Source organism: Pholis gunnellus, assembly GCF_910591455.1.
Source record: "Pholis gunnellus genome assembly, chromosome: 17".
Classification (NCBI taxonomy): Eukaryota; Metazoa; Chordata; class Actinopteri; order Perciformes; family Pholidae; genus Pholis; species Pholis gunnellus.
Genome location: NC_136544.1, coordinates 17864958 through 17882410, shown reverse-complemented (window position 1 = coordinate 17882410; position 17453 = coordinate 17864958). Strand labels below are relative to the sequence as shown.

The 17453-nt window shown below is 43.7% G+C and overlaps 1 protein-coding gene across 2 annotated transcripts; it reads left to right on the top strand.

The window, feature by feature from the left end:
* The first annotated feature begins 754 nt into the window (after positions 1 to 754).
* Positions 755 to 15916, top strand: usp31 (ubiquitin specific peptidase 31). 2 transcript variants are annotated; one of them, XM_079178408.1, is made up of 16 exons: positions 755 to 1793; positions 1949 to 2083; positions 2401 to 2495; positions 2585 to 2677; positions 2868 to 3003; positions 3296 to 3443; positions 3531 to 3711; positions 3842 to 3953; positions 4149 to 4243; positions 5105 to 5182; positions 6264 to 6393; positions 6758 to 6877; positions 7342 to 7567; positions 7670 to 7828; positions 7906 to 8058; positions 9469 to 15916. In XM_079178408.1, exons 1-16 carry the CDS (start codon positions 1269 to 1271, stop codon positions 10959 to 10961), a joined length of 3879 nt encoding a protein of 1292 aa, XP_079034534.1. In that variant the 5' UTR covers positions 755 to 1268; the 3' UTR covers positions 10962 to 15916. The 2 variants fall into 2 exon arrangements, with proteins under 2 accessions (XP_079034534.1, XP_079034533.1); XM_079178407.1 differs by having other exon boundaries at positions 3296 to 3711.
* Positions 15917 to 17453: the final 1537 nt, after the last annotated feature.

Below are 17453 nucleotides of genomic sequence, written 5' to 3'. Positions count from 1 at the left end.
AACTTGCTCGTAAAGGCTTCCTCAGTGAAAGGTGCAGGCCACCTCTAAAACAAACACATTGTGGACTCTTGATTGACCATCTCAACAATCTGGTTTATTGGCCAAATATATCTGCAGCTGAAAATAAGAAGATATATCTGAGTCTATCACCATGGTGAGTAGTTCAAAGCATGTTAGCTGTCCTGGCTCACCGTTATGTGCAAATTCAAGTGCATTTCTTTTCGTAGCTTTAAGTATGAACAGGATAAGAGAACAGCCTATTCAAAGTCATGGCAATGAATTATTTGAGGATAAATATTATTCATTTATATATTGTTGATTAAGGTGATGCGGTGCTGCAGATTTCTTTCCTTGAAGTAATGCAGCTGTAAAACAAAAAAAAGATAACATTTGTTCATTAATCAGTCTGCACAATTAAATTATTGTCCAATAACATGGCTGGCTAGGTCTACATTTAAATGATTAAAAATAAACGGGGTTAGTGAGAGCAGCGACGGTACAACGAGAATCTGGCTGCAGTACTGCCAGGCTGCTGCTTTTACTCCAGTCCAGCAGGGGGCGCTAACGTGGTGGTAAACCAGCTCACCAGCTGCCAAAACAAACATGAACAAGAAGAAGACGAAGAAGAAGTAGAACGATTCTGCTGTTAGCTTAGCCCGAATATGCCTCTAAATATGTGACAAATGCGAGGTTAAGCACATTTTGGACACGCTTTCTACTTCAACCGTCATATCCTGCAAATCATGGCGGACTATCAGTTTCTGGTTGAACATGGACATCTCGGCCGAACCGGTCGGTTGCCGTTTCTGCTGCTCTTGTTGTTATTGTAGCTAGCGCCAGCGTTAGCTAAGTAGCTAACACTGCTGCCTTCGCTTTCAGTATAACTGATGTTGATTCATTGCTGCAGGACGGTAAACCGCTAAAACAAGGTAACTCTGGAGCAAGTTGCAGACATCAATAACAGACCGTAGCAATGCATCTGTTACGCTTCTTAAGTAATTAGGTAATTGGCCTTGGGCGGTTTGTTGGCAAGGTTGTAGCGCACGAGATTCTAACGTTAAGTGACATTACACAGTTACAGCTGCATGCTTGAGAAGAAGACCACTCAACTAAAATGGCATTACTAGCTAAGGTCAGCTAACACACCTGGCGTTGCCAGCAGTCAGTGCTGACTACATGTTTTGAGATGGAGCAGCAGAGAGCAGCCGGGGAGATGGCTCTTCTTCTTCACAGCACATCTGTCTGAGTTGTCCAGTGGAAGAGGAATCATGTCTTGCAAAGCCGCAATCAAGGACAAGAAGTCGAGCTTCAGCAAGAAGCTTTTCAGGCGAGGCTCTGTCCGCTCTGTTGGCAGTTTTATGAGCAGAGTCCTGAGGACACTGACGGCGTTATCCCACGTTGGATCTGAAGTGCAAGCAGAAGATGACAAAGACGATGGCGGCTTTTCAACTTTCACACCTGGGAGCAAAGATGTGCCCATGGACGATGGGGACCTCGCGAGTTTCCTGTCAGGAGAGAGAGTTCCCGGAGTGTCGGGCCTCAAAAACCACGGGAATACCTGCTTCATGAACGCGGTTCTGCAGTGCCTCAGCAACACGGAACTCTTTGCCGAGTACCTGGTTCTGGAGCACTACAAAGGCGAGGAGCCGGAGGAGGGCAAACTAAAGACAAATGGCGTGCATCTGCAGAAGAAGGGTCCTCTGTCCAAAGGAGAAGTTACAGAGCAGCTGTCAGGACTTGTGCGGGCTCTGTGGACGTTTGAGTACACCCCGCAGCATAGCAGGGATTTTAAGGTAAATGCATGATCAGTACTTACCCACAACACTGCTACATACATGTTAAAAAATAAAATACACTTTATGATCAACATATCTAAGTTCATTCCAGGATAAACAGGGCTGAGACATTGCATGCCTCGTAACCCTTTGACCCGTGCTGTTTGTTGCAGAATGCTGTGTCGAAGAATGCCACCCAGTTTAAAGGGAATGCTCAGCACGACGCTCAGGAGTTTCTGCTGTGGCTGCTGGACAGAGTACACGAGGACCTCAACACCGTCAACCCCAACATCAGGCCTGCTATAAAGGTGTGTTTAGAAGACCTGTTATGGGGCATCGGCTGTTGTTTTTAGTGAAAAGCAGTGATTGCATGTGGCCGATTCCCCTCTTATTGCTCAGCCATTCAATCCTTTGTACCTGGGAAGCTAAAACATAGTTATCCCAGATGTTATTGCAGGACATTGTAACTCACAGGTGTTTCAATGATTCCGGTCACTCAGTGCATCTTTACAAATGGGCTGCATTCACATTCCTGCTGATCTAGACTTGCCTGGTCTTGTTTTTCCTGCTGGTATTATTTATGACTTGTGATTCTGACGCGTAAAACCTGTTTGTGTTTGTTCAGCCACCCATTGAAGAAGACGATCGAAGCTTAGAGGGGCCATCTCCCCCTCTGTCTGCTGGGTCTTTTGTACAAGAACTATTTCAGGCTCAGTACAAGTACGCTTTATATCCAGTAACACTTTTTAACCAGTATGGCCACGTTATCCCTCTGTTGTATTAAGGGATTGCATTTTTTTCCCCAACAGGTCTTCTCTTACTTGCCCACATTGCCAAAAGCAAAGCAATACGTTCGATCCCTTCCTCTGCATCTCCTTACCGATCCCACTGCCGCACACACGGTGAGTTCCTCTCTGGAGCACGAGGTGTGATCCGTGGAGTTCATTTCAGGAGTGTCGTCAGTTCAGAAAAAAAAATGTGAAGAAGGGGGGAAATAAGCTTCTCACATCTTCCCACTAGAATGAATGTGAACCACGGCTTGACAGCGGGAGCAGCCTTGCTTACGTAAAGTATTTGATCTGTTTCTGCCAGGCCCCTGTATGTGACGGTGGTGTACCAGGGGAAGTACTCTCACTGTATGAGGATTGGAGTTGCTGTTCCCCTCAACAGCACCGTCTATCGCCTCAGAGATGCCGTGGCGCGTGAGACCAAGATCCCAATGGACCAGGTACTGTTCTGGTCTCCTATCGGCTCGGGGTCTCACAGTGAGGCCACGTTACCGTCACACGATGGTCGCTCACTGTTCCTGAAGCCAGTTCTACCTCTGAGCAGCACTAAATACAGAGAAAGAGATTTTTAAACACAGTTGTCCTTAGGGCTACAACAGCTGAGTGCTAACATTGATTACAGCTGGCCGGATGAAAATGCCACCAGAGTAAATGTTATTTTATCTTGAAAGTATGAAACATTCAACAAAGTGGACACTACATGTTTAAATGAACTCTTTTCTTCTCTTTCAGTTTGTTTTGACTGAAATGTACTATGATGGCTTTCATCGTTCATTTTGCGATGATGACGATGATCTTGACATCATCCAAGAGAGCGATTCGATATTTGCCTTTGAGACACCAGAGACCTTCAAACTGGAAAACATACGCACAAAAAGAGGTGAATTGTACTTAATATGTCAGCAATTCTTCAGATTTTTTTCCCCCACATTAAATTTATACCGAGCCTTGTGTGTGTCTTTCACAGGAAGTCTTCTGGCAAACCTGAATCATAACAACTTAAAATATGGGACAGAAATCAGCAGGACTTCGTCTTTCATGCAAGGGGCCGTGACCCCTTTAACTGCATCGCCCAACAAAAACCTGGGACCAGAAAAAATGATCCTTCTGGTGTGTAACAGGGCTTGTACCGGCCACCAAGGAAAGAGGTACTAATAATAAAGATTAGGGAATCATTTTAACACAATATCCAGGTCAGAATAATGGAAGCAGTGGGTTAATGTGCTATCGGTGGTGTTCATAAGAGCTACTAAAGCTTTGCACATGGTGTTGTTTTAGGTTCGGCTTGCCGTTTGTACTGTACATGGAGCGCACTGTGACCTGGGACGCTCTACAGAAAGAGATCCTGGAGAAAATGCGTCATCTTCTGAGACCGGGGGTCTACATTCAGGTAGGAAGAGGAACACGCTGTTGCAGTAAATAAGCTGATACTACACACAGTCAGCGGATGGAAAAACAAACAAAATATGAGCTTCCAAAACGAGTGACGTTACTATTAGTGAAATGATTAATGGGCTTCCCTGTTTTTCTGATTACACCGTGTTGTTAATAAGCTCGACGCACTAACAATGGTGTCTCTGCGTAGGTCGGACCTTTCAGTCTCCGGGTGGTTGGCGTCGTCGGTATCACCTACCTCCTCCCCCAAGACGAGCGACCACTCTGTCACCCAACCGTGGACAGGTCAGTTCTGCTGTTTCTATATGTCATATTGTGATTTTTAAGTCTTTTACACACACGTGTACATCTGTGTATGCTTCCATAAATCTCACCCTATTGACAGAATAATGCCTTTAACAGCCATTCGTGTTGAAAAGGTGGAAAACAGTCAGTAAAATGTAGATGTTATGAGGCAAATTTACACAGATTTTTGTTTAACAATACTAGAATCTATTTTAATTTGCATATTGATATTGAATCAAATGTATTTTACTTGTTTCCATCTTGATTTGTACCTCTTCCAAACAACCACTGTACACATGCACTAAAAGGGTAAAGACCGTAGTTAACGAGATGATGTAACAATGACATCCATCTGGTTGATGTTCTCTGTGAACACTCGCACCATCACTGCTTTGGTGACGTGCCCAAACATGATTTAAACTGTTTGTAAAAACGCTAGTTCAGCACGTTTGGTTTATTACCGACATAAGTTTGCAACAAAACAAGTCCCGACGTTGTTGCTCAGTAGAGGTGCATGAATCAAAGCTGTGACTGATTAATAGGTTCTTACATGACGACTAGAATCTCTCCGTATATATTATTGCCTGTTTTACACACAAATCCATAACTGCAGAAATATATTAACTTTTAATTTACTGCTGCTCTTTCAGAGTGAAAATGATTTCATTTACCATAAACCATCTTCTAAAGAAACTTCCTTCACACTGATCCCGTTTTCAATGTCTTGTAATTGCATGTAGATTATGGAACACTCGACTTTGCTTTTCTTTCTAGCCTACAGTGACATACTGTACATGAAATCCCATCAGAAATGTCACCCGCCTCAATGTTTGCCTCCCACTATCATTGTTTCCACTACAGAGCATACAAGTCCTGCGGACAAGGGGGGCCGCCACACGTGAAGATTGTGGTGGAGTGGGACAAGGAGACCAAGGACTAGTGAGTGAAAAAGATTCATTATCGATAAGTTTACTTTTATCGACAGTTTGTTTGTTCTGCAGAATACAACCAGGTGTTGACATTTGTTTGCTGTAATCTTCATCGGTAACTAGACAGCGTACACTAAATCACACCAAACCACGCTGTTCATTTTAATAACTTGCTTTGTAGACGTGACGTTGAAGGTGTCATTACTGTCATTTTATTGAAGGCCGTGCCTAAACAAGACAGTCCGTGTGAGCAGTTATGTAGAAAGCACAGCTGAGGTGATAGGATCAGTTTTAACGGAAAACAAATAATAATAATAAACAGGCCTGAATCTTGCAGCGGTGTGTGTGTGTGTCACAGCCACGACACGTCATCAAATCCTGTTTCTCAACACGATGGGACTGCTCATTGACTTACAAGGAATCAACTTAAAACATAAGCGTGCTGCCCACACATCACTGCAGCTTCATGTGCCAGTTAAGAAAACAGCTTTGCAGTTTACGGCGAGGCCAAAAGAACTGATGACGGCAGTCACTGCATTATGCAGGACTTCTGCAGGAACTGTCGAGTTAAGCAAATCCTCACAGGAGCCATTTTACAGGACTAGACGTCTTTTGAAGCACCAGAGTTTGAAGTTCAACAACATGTTCGCTCTTATTTCCTCCCTTAAGCTAATTACTTCATGTGGTTAGCACACATATACACACCCGTTAATGGTCAAATGGAAGTCGCATCTTGATCACGAGTCATGTGTAGTTCATCAGTCTTTGGAAAATCCCCGCAGACATTGAATTAATCCTCAGACCTGTACTCTTTGTGAAGCTGTTCTCAGCTGCCTTTCAATGCTGCTGCTCCCCTGTGCAAGATCCAATACTACACAGTTCAGGAGTCTGATTATCATATGTAAATTGTTTCAATTATTATTATTATATCAGAGGACAAACTGGATTAGTGTGTGATGTGTCAGACAAACTGTCTTGAAATATTTGACTACTTCACTGATGAGCAGATTGAGCAGCAGCTCAAAGCAGATCGTAGGATCCCCGCGTGACTCTGCTGTTGAATGAAAGCACTGCGCTCCGTGTTCCCACAGTCTGTTCGGACACACTGAGGAGGAGTACATTCCTGATGCGGAGAGTGTGTATCTGCACAGGGAACAGCATCATCAGCCGCAGGCCTGCACCCTCGCTCAGTGCTTTCAGCTCTACACCAAGGAGGAGCAGGTAACACTGTGACCGCTGACAGCACAGTCAGTAGTTTGACATTAGACAATACATCCTAAATTTGCCTTTTGCACATGTCAGTGGGAAGTATATTTTGAAGTACAGCCTCGCATGTCTCCTCCTCCACCAGTGTTTCATTCTCTCACTCCGTGGTCTTACTGTGTATTTGACTCCGAGCGCTATGTTTGGAAAATACTGAGCAGAGGCCCGCATATACACTGTGGTTTGTGTTGAGGAGGAAAGCTCAGGGCCTTGTCCCGTGTGAGGCCTCTTTCATAAGTGGTGTGGTGGGAGCTCGTCCTTGATGGCTGCTGCCTGGCTCTGTGTGTGTGTGTGTGTGTGTGTGTGTGTGTGTGTGTTTCAGCTGGCCCCAGACGACGCCTGGCGCTGTCCCCACTGCAAGCAGCTGCAGCAGGGCCGCATTAAGCTCAGCCTGTGGACGCTGCCGGATGTGCTCATACTGCATCTCAAGAGGTTCAGACAGGTATTCTAGCTCAACCAAACACTGTTCACATCTACTGTCTGTATCAAGAACAAGAACCGCTCTAGTTTTTATTTTTGCTTTAAGATGTTGCTTTTCTATATACAGTAGGGATATGACATGCAAAAAAGGCAAAACATTTTTATTGGTCCTGAAACTCCGATACCGTGTTTGCACCAACATTTAAACATTTTAAACGATGCCCAGCCCCACTCGGGGAGTTTAAGAGATTTCATTCTCTTTTCTGAAGCATGTATCCTGTTAAAGGTTTGATGAAGTTTATCTTAAATGTAAGAAAAGAGCTGGCTGCCACTCAAAAACAGTTAATCAAGCAGCTAAAAGGTCCTTAGTAATGGTTGTAGCTACTGTGTACTTTTCATCAAACCCCAAATAAAGTGAGACCCGACTGAAGTGCGATAGGCTGCAGTCGATAAATACCGATGTTCTAATCCTGAACTCTGTCTCAGGAGGGGGACCGGAGGGTGAAGATGCAGAACATGGTGAGGTTCCCACTGATGGGCATGGACATGGCCCCTCATGTGGTTAAGAGAAGCCAGAGCAGCTGGAGTTTACCCTCCCATTGGTCACCTTGGAGGCGCCCTTATGGCCTGGGAAGAAACCCCGATGACTACCTGTATGACCTGTATGCTGTGTGCAACCACCACGGGAACATGCACGGAGGCCACTACACAGGTAACGCTGTGAACAAATGTTCCGGTTCAAATGTATGAGAATCAAGACTGTATAGTTATGTGTTCATCCATTTTTAACCCATTCTTCCCTTCGCACTCGCAGCCTACTGTAAGAACTCCATTGACGGTCAGTGGTACTGCTTCGATGACAGTGAGGTTTCACCAGTAGCGGACGACGACGTGTGTCAGCAGACGGCCTACATACTGTTCTACCAGCGCAGGACGGTTATTCCCTCCTGGTCGGCCAACAGCTCTGTTGCTGGTCAGTACTGAATTTTGCCGTGATGACACCTCACCGTGGCTCTGAAAGAAACTAGAGTGTTTATTGTCTTAACACAGGCTCCACCAGTTCCTCGCTGTGTGACCACTGGATCAACAGGTTACCCGGCAGTCGGCCTGCTAGCTTGGCCTCTGGAGCCTCATCCAGACGCACCTCTCTGGCATCGCTGGCTGAGTCGGTGGAGTTTCCAGTAGAGCGTAGTGAAGACGATGGTGAGACAGTGTTTACAGGTGTCTCATTGTAATTCTCTGTGGTGCTGCCTTGTTTTCACTACACGTGAACTGCTGCTGGCCTCTGACTCTTATTTTCAGTTTCATGTTTCTAACAGAAGCACAAAAGGTCAGAGCTAGCGTGTGATTCTGATCTTTATAAAACCAAAACCATCCGTCCACCAGATGAGACTGGAGTATTTAATATTCAGAAGACCAAAACCAACACATGTGGCAGACCAGTTGTAGACCAACATGAGGAAAGGAAATGGCTTCAAACGGACAGCTTTGCTTTTTTAAAATGAGCAACACAAACCTTTGTACGAAGTGAAAATTCTCCTTCCACTGACACTGTTTCTGTTGGAATCTAAAGATGCCACCAAGGTTTCCCAGAGATGTTTATAGTCAGGGACTCTGACTGGATGAGAAAGGAGAACATGCTCGACAGCTCTGTGCTGTTGGAAACCTGACACAGCGAGTGGGTCCCAAGAGAGACGGTGTTGGCCTGTTGGGCTTATGTTTGTGGTTAATATGAACGTGGGCTCTGTTTAACAGTCAGAGTCCCAAAACAATGTTGGCCAGGCAAACTGCTACTTTACTACAACTTTCACATACATCGCTATGGATAATGCTGCCAAATTATGTAATATATTTAGCTATACAACCGTTTTTTAAAACTCCTAATATGTTTTAATGCATCGGTACTTAGCAGAAGTTATTGTATTGCTGGTGGTCATTGTGGCGGAACAGATTCTCAAGATTTCAGCTGATCGGGAAGAAACCTGAGAGCCAGTTCCCAACCACATAAAACAGAAATGTTTGAGAAACAAATCTCACAATTATTTTCGATAATAAAAAAAAAAATGCTATAAAAGGGTTTAGGTAACAGAATAAAGCCTGCGGGCGTCGGGTGAGCAAACTCAAAATCAAACTAAATCAGAAACACTAAAGCAACAAAGAAATGTCAAATTAGCCCAAAGACCAGAGTGTGTGGATGAACTGATGTCTGCATTAAGTCTAGGAAGAGTCAGAATGTCCTCTCTTCAGCCCTGGTTAAAGGGCGTCATCACACGCTGATTGGCCAAGAGGAGAAATGCACCAAGCTGCTCTCAATTCTTAATTAGGAGCCGATCCCCCACATTCTGCACAACAGGTGATCTGAATAACCCTCCAATCAACTCAGGGGACTTGTGACATTCAGAGGAAATTTATTGGGAAAAGGGAACGAGAGACTTGCATCCTTATTTACTCATTTATTAAAGTTATGTACAAACTTAAGTTTGCTAAAGATTTTCAAATTACTTTTGGAACAAATTAGAAAATGTAGTTAAATACAGTTGTTGTTGTTGTTGTAAATGTATTCATTGAGGGTTTCTAACAACATTTCTTTTTTTGAATGTTTCTTTGTTTTAGGAGGATTCTCGGTCCGCCCTTTTGTGAGGAGCATTCAGCGTCAGAGCGTGTCCTCCAGGTCGTCCATCGCCAGCCCTTTAGCATTCAACGATAGCGGCATAAAGCCCTCTTGGTCTCTCTCTGCGAAGCTGCACATGAGATCCAACTCGCCCTCACGGTTCTCCCTGGACTCTCGATGTTCCCCTCCTCTGGAGAGGATAGGAGAGGCCTGCGATGACAAAGTTTCCACTTCCTGTTTTGGCAGCTACAGTAGACACGAACGCTACTTTGGCAGCAGGACTCCCCTGTCTATGATGGAGAGCAACTTCAGTGACCAGGACAACAATACCAGTTTCCTAGACATGTACTGCAGGGCTCCCACTCCAACGGACAAGAAGAGCACCAAAAATGAGGCAACTGAGAACAACAACCAGATAACAGCTATAGACCAAAACATTCTACCCGCCCAAGCTACTCCCTCCAAAGAACAGAAACGTAAGAGCAGTATCGGAGGATTTGCCTCAAAGGCAGAAATCACAGGCTCCTCAAAGAGCTCCGGCAAAGTGGAGCAAGAGAAAACCTCCAAGAAACGTTTGTGCTCAACCCATAAGTCCTGCACCGCTGAGACGTCTTCCAGTACTCCCGTGAAAGGCAAAAAGGCGAGCAATACTAAAGAAAAGAGTGTAAACGCCAAGAAAAGCACCTCTACACCCTGTGGAACCCCCTCCAAAACAAAGGAGGCAGCTCAACCTGTAGCCGTAACGCCACAACGTAAGCCATTCGTCGTCCGCTCCACACCTCAGTCCTCCGCTTCTCCATCGCCGACTGCAAAGAAGAACTCCAGCGTCGCCGAGAAAAGCTCCATGAGTGGTCGCAAAAGGCTGGTGGAAAGGAGCTACAGCAGAGATTCCATGCACACCAGCCCCCTGGTCGACGGCCTCCGAGGCAGCTTGGTAGCCCGCTCGTCCCTGTGTAAGAGCGGGGAAAGCAACCGGCCCGAGAGGAGATCCGTGAGGAGCTCCAGCAGCAGCTCCTCTGTCACGAGCCTGCGCTCGCCCAGCGTCTCCAACAGAGACCTGCAGCGCGGCAGCAAGTCTGAGGAAAAGGGCTTGTCCTTCTTCAAGAGCGCCCTCCGACAAAGGGAAAGCCGCCGGTCGGCTGATTTGGGAAAAAGCACCCTGCTTGGCAAAAAAGCCTCGGAGAGGACATGCAAGCAGAACGGACAAGCCAAGGATGCCGGCGGTGATGCTGGAAAGACGGGGGCCGCCGTGTCTTCACAGGCCTCCGCAGAGACTCACGGAGGCGAGTCAAAGCCAGGGACAAAGGCGTCTTCCAAGCCCCCCAGCTCTCTCAGTCGCACTCTATTAAACGTTGGCAAGTCCAAGTCTTCCACTTCTGAAGTAAGTCTCAAGTCTCCCTCTAACGGGAAGAAGCCTCTTGAAAGGACGGCCTCTTCCCGAAAGCTGTCGTCAAGCATGCAATCTCCTGCACGTACAACGAAGAGGCCTCAATGATAAACCCGTAGTCACGTCGTTACATTGACCTTACATAACGCAGCTATTTTCTTTGTGCCTACGTTTCAGCGAGCACCAGACGTGTTCGTAAAGAGACACATTTCTGATGTGATGCTTTTGCATCAGCTGGCTTTGAGGTTTGACTATTGGCGGCCAGCGTTGAGGATTCCTTTCTGGGACCGGTGAGAAAGTACATCCTCTGCACATTTAGGTGCCAAAGAGTTTGTCGGTAGATTTTAAATCTGTGAGTATCGTTACCCATTGCACCTTTTGAGCAGGAGGTCTGGATCTGATGGGAGCGAAACAGTTAGATGCTTTCTGGCCTTTAGGGTACATGAGCATGCCGTATGCATTCAGCAGTACAGCTCAACCTGTTTGATTGCTTGTACTGGAGGCTTATATGACAGCTGACAGAATTCCCTGTTGCATTCTTGAAATCCAATTTATCTTTCCCTCAGACAGGGGGGCTTGTTATATCTTCGAAAAGCTGCAAACATTAAGTTTAGTTTGCTTGCAAGATTTCCTGCTGACGGAAGCAGATTTTAAAAAGCAGCAGCTCATGCATTTACAGACATTAACGCTTTAAGAAGCCTTTTCACTTCGTATGCACCAACAATGCATAGTTTGCGTCTCTGCAGATTAGGATGGAAATGAGCTGGCTGTCGATGCTGAAACCTCACTGCTGTTCTATAAGCATTTAAAACTCAACCGTAGTGAGAAGCGTAACATCAGAAACAGTCTCTGGACAAACACTGAAACTGGGTTGATGCTCACACACACACACACACACACACACACACAAGTTTCATTCCCAAATAACAGTGGCTAAGCGCTCGCAGTAGTTCTCATTGATCAAGTTGACCGTTAGTGAGTAAAACCTGCTCTGCTTTTCACTTCCTCCACACACATGCATTGGTTCATGGGTAGTGTGTCTGAAGACATGAGCAGACTTTATGGAACTTCCAAGTTTCATGTCTGGAAGATTGACGCGTAGCTGGAAAGACAAATAACCGGTCGTTTTGATCTGACTGATTATGAACATTAAAGGAATATAAACTCGGAGGTGATGACCCCGGGAACAAGGATTTGAGATGTGAAAGAGTTCACGCATTGAGACAGCTTTTCCAATATTTTAAAACTTTATTTTTGTTTAATACTAGTACTTTTTTTGATAGAAATGTATTTTAGCAGATGTTTATTGAAGTTAACTACTTTTTTCTCAAAGGGATGGAGTGTTTTTGGAATGAAACCCTTTAAAGTCTGTACAGGTATTGACTACATCTATAGTGTGTAACTCATTTCTTTTTTCCATGAGCAAGATGAAAATGATCTTAAGCGCCTTTCAATACTCTACATGGAAACAAATAATTGCCTTTGGCAACATAGTAGTCTACTACTGTATGCATCGCTGAGTAGGAATGTCGTATTGTTTGCACTTTGTATAGTTAAGTAGTTTTCATTTACACACACACACACACACACACACACACACACATCTCATTTTTCCCACGTCCTGAGTTCCAGACATATCGTTCAGTCGTGTTAACAGGCCTTAGACTTGAAATGGTAAAACGGTGAATTCATCTCGGTGTTTCAGGGCTCATTTTAAGGAATCGCCCCTTTTTTACCACACCTGGTGCTGGAGCAGACCACGGTGCCGCTGGCGTTGATATTTCTTAAATGAGCGTATTTTCAAATGCTGATGTTCAGAACTGGGACCGCACACTTGTTTGCAGCGGTTCTCATAACCTGTGGTTCCTCGCTGGAGGAGACGTTGTCTTTTTTTATTTGCTTCGTCAGGCTGAAACTAAATACGATGAGCCATTAAATAGTCCCAGAACTCCGTTTATTGTGTCTCTGGAACCTGCATATGTAGGCTGGATGCTCTTTACTACCAGACACCGCAGGCTTTCTTTCCTCTACAGTAAACAGACAGAATGCTGCTGATGCTGGCCGGCCTCGTTTTGAACAATCAGCATTATCTTTGTAGGATTACCCCTCATGCAACTGCAATATCCATACATTAGACACCAGCACAGGGTATGTTTTTAATGAATGAATGACTCTGGTTATGCCATTAAAAGTCCAGCCATTAGTAAGTACTTTAACATTAACATAATCGTTAACTTCTAGATGTAAACTGTTTCTCTGTAGCATCTACCAGGTTTGTTCTCAGATGGTTTCAGAGGAAATAGCGCTCTATTTAAACACGCATGCATGTTGTTTCAGTCGCCCGTCCATGGTTTGAGCAAACAGCAGTCAGATAGCAAGTCGAATGCTACGAACAATATCGGATATTACTTGTAATTCACAAGTTGTTCGTCAATGCACTTTTGGCAGGTAAATATGAGATGACATATTTAACCCAAATTCTAAATTTAAGCTTAGTGTTAAACAGCTGGGAGTACTAATAGGGCCGTAGAAATATCCATTGTGAATAAAGACAGAATGTGTTTGCTCCTCGCTCTGTCAGTTAACCAGCAGCCACATCCAGTCGCCCCAAACCTTTCGGGACTCTTTACACTCGTTAGAAACGTAGCGGCTACTGTGTTCAAACTGCCATGGAGCGTGTAGAGAACATGCTGCTGTTTGAATGTGCTGCTGCTCCTGTAGCTGCTCTTTTCTACTCATTATAATCTATCAGGAACTTGTGCACGGCAGGATGGTTTTTTTAAAGTCCGTCATGAAGTTGCATTGTAGAGCTTCATCACGACGTCACCCCTCCGCCCCTTTCCTCCACACCGGTTGGATCACATGTAGCGAACATCCAGTGCATTCGGACTTTAGACGTTTTCATGTGGTTTTTTTGGGGGCAATGTAAACAAGCATCAGTAGACGGCATCTGTATATTGCTTATGATATTTAAATGGAGGTCCATCCGAATCCTTTTTGTGGCGCTAATGACTGAATGAATGAACATTTCTCTCTATACAGAACTTAAAGCTGAACTTGTATCTTAAAGCGGCAGCCTGTGTTCCCAACCACTCCTCATCCATAACTATGTTTATAGCCACCACATTGCCTACGTTACTCTTTTGTATCTACGACATGTGAGGTGAGATGAGTTGGCTCTTTCAGTACGCACCGTGGTGGTGTTCTGTAGTCTGTTGTAGAGCTGTGATGTAATCCCAATGTCACCGTGGTCCAGTGTTTTGGCACAGGAACTTAAAATACAATAGAGCAAGAACCGTCTCGTTTATCAATTCGGCGAAAGAAGCGGAGGTTTGAATTACCAAAAAGAGCTCCATCGAAGACCAGACGAGTGCTCTACTATATAAACCAGATAAATACGTCCAATTGATCCAAAGACATAGCCGTCGCATGAAAAGGAATCATCTTTCTAGCGTTCTTCACTGCAGTTATTGTCTGTTTTGTTCATATTTTTTTGTCAATGTACAAAGCTAAGAATGATTAAGGAATGCAATATTGCATGAAAATGCTCATGCATGTATTTCATTAACTATGCAAGAGGCCGTGTAAAGTAGAGCACGGCCGTATATTCCATTGCTTCATTTGCACACCATTCCAATATTAAGAAATTGTAAATTACAGAATATTTCATCTGTACAGTTAAAGATTCAACTTAAAAATATGTATTTAATGCCATCGCTTCTTTGAGCATTCTACCATATAATGTTTAGGATATATACATATGTGTATATTTCTTTTTATTATTTTGTATAATTCTGCTGATCTGTGCTCTCTGGGTGTTCCTTTGTTTCTGTTTATGATTGCTGTTGTTCACCAGCAGAGACGACACGATGGATGTGATGCTCTCTGTGGTGACTCAATAGCCTCGTGTGTGTGTGTGTGCGTATACAGTGAAAAGCCTCCGTTAATGCAGTGCTAACAGTGTGTTCTCAGCTGCATCAAAGATGTGGCCAGTCTCCACTATAAAGGCAACTCAAATAAATAGATGAGTATAGCTCAATGCAATAAAGACAGATAATACGTTTTTAGTTTTTTTATGACAGTATGTAATGAACAATGACATTGTCAGTTAAAAGTTTTTGTAGTATTAATGCCAAGTCAATCATTGCAATCATGATGTGATTTAAAAAAGATATTATTCTTTATTCAAAACCGTCAGTTTGTCAGAAATCACCGTTTGACAGCTGGAGGAGGAGCGTCCCTCTGAATGCACAGAACACGCTGATTAAGATGACAGAATCCTGCACGTTGACTTATTGTTGTTTTGTTTACAGAGTCACACAAGTTCCACTTGTTCACGGTGGAACGATAAGACGCGACATTATCTGCAACATGTTTGTGTAATTTTACCACTGAATCAAAGTTGCAATAACCACTGAAACTGAAATACCAAAATCCTTCAGATACTGTAGTACTACAGCAATACAGCTGCGTGTTGTCCTTAATATTGAAAGGACTCTTTTTCACGTGTAAACACTACAAATAAATACTGAAACTTGTCGGCAGCCTTAAGCAAAAGGAACCGTGATGATAGTTTGTATCTTTCTGTGTGATGAACGAATGTCACGAGTCTCACTTTAATGTCTCCTAAGCTAACATAGTGCTAACCGCGTAGCACGGCTCCACTTTGACCTCTCTGTCTTCTACTTGTGATTTTATGTCTCATTCATATTGCATTTTGTAAGATAGAGTGCATTTATTGAATGAATGCTGTTTTACTGTATTTCTTGTACCAGGCTCAGTTTTTTTAAATGTTACATTCGGGCCTCTGTTCTAACATTTGCCTCTTCACTTGATTTCAAAATGTTTTTTCTATTTTTTTACGAGCTGAGCAAAGTGTTTAACATTCATAGTTTATTAAAATGGGTCAAAAATCTTCAATGTTAATTTATTTCTCTTTTGTTATCATGTATGCACTTTTCATTTTTTTTTTTTTTTTCACCAAAAGGACAAATGTGTACAGACTTTGTTGGTTTATCAATGCAAGTACAAAATTAAAAATCTGATTAAAAATGTTAAAAGTTTGAGTGGTGTCTTGTTTGTTTGTGTGCGTGTGTTGATTCGGCCACTAGAGGGAGCGCTTCTCTAACTAATTCTCCTCCAGCTTGCCTCCTTACAACAGGCAGCTCTTCCTTCATAGAGACTCACCGATGCAGCATAAACACAAAAACATTACAGTAGAATTAACATTGAAGTTGCACAAAGCTTTGTGTGTTACGATTCCCCAACTTGAAGATTGATTGATGTCAAGAGAAGCCGATAATGAGTAACCGCTCCACAGTGGGCTCAGATCTCAGATCTGCGAGACTGTCCACAGTCTGTCTCCATAAAGGCGTTTGTGTTTTCGCAGCTGTCAGATGGTGTGCTGTTGCAGCATGAGGAACATTTTTGAAGGTGTTTTTATTCTTAATGTGCAAAGATCGCCCTTTCATCTCGTTTAGATCCAAGCAAGTATGAGCACACAAATCCACTGCTCGTTGTCTCGCCGCTGCAGAGACCTCAAGGCTGTGCGATACATGAGCGCCTCATACATTTCTGGGCAGGATTATTATTTAAAGCTTTTCTTTAGAGGGGCCAGGAGCTGGGATGTGCAGATGCAAGCATGTCTGAGCTCAGTTTTCACTCAAAAAGGGACGTCCACGTGTCGACACTGTATGGCTGCAGACGCCAGTGATGTTTTTAATAAGCAATCAGAAAAAGCAGTTTAAGGCCACTGTGATTCATCAACTGCTAATTCTTTAATTGATCCATTATGCTTTAAATGTGAACAGGGCCAGCACTTAATGTCTTTTAATTACTCATTTTGAAGCTGCAGCCGGCAAATCTTTGCGAACTATGACTTAAATGTTATCAGCGATTAAGAGGCACTCGCATCATTAACCCTCATCCTACCACATACTGTATAACACGTTCAACACGCAAGGACCACAGAGACAACCATCACAGCAAAGTGTGAACTTATTTCTTCTCAAAATATTAAGGTATATGGCATCAGAAAAAACGTAGTTAATGTGCATATTGTGTACAATTTAAATATATACTTTGCACTCCAGATTAGTACTTTAAGGCCTATTTATTTTCAGTATTTTCAAGCAAACATTATTGTTGACATTGGAGACAGTCAACAGTTCAGTCTAATACAGGAGTGAATGCTGTAAGCACATAATCATCTGGCAAACATATTCAGAAGAGGCCAGAATGTGGAAGCATCTGTCACCGTCTCCCCTCTCACCCATCTGATTTCCAGTCAGCAGGTCATCTTAGAGCAGCTGTTAAACCAAAGTTTGAAGTATGTTAGTCTCCCGCTCTCTATTTCTGTATCAGCAATGTTGGTTTGTGCCATAAAAGAAGACAGACAGTCAGCTCTTGGCCGAGATCCACCTCATGAATCATTTGAAATGTCCTGGTAAGCAGAGGATGCCGCTATCTCTCATTCTACAGTGCTTTTCAATGGACTCCAACCAGTATCTGACTCCTCTCATGATAACACCAGTCCCCCCACGGTACAGTGGAGTTACTTTAGCAATTCGCCCGTGGTTTTGTCTCCTTTGTCCCCTCTTT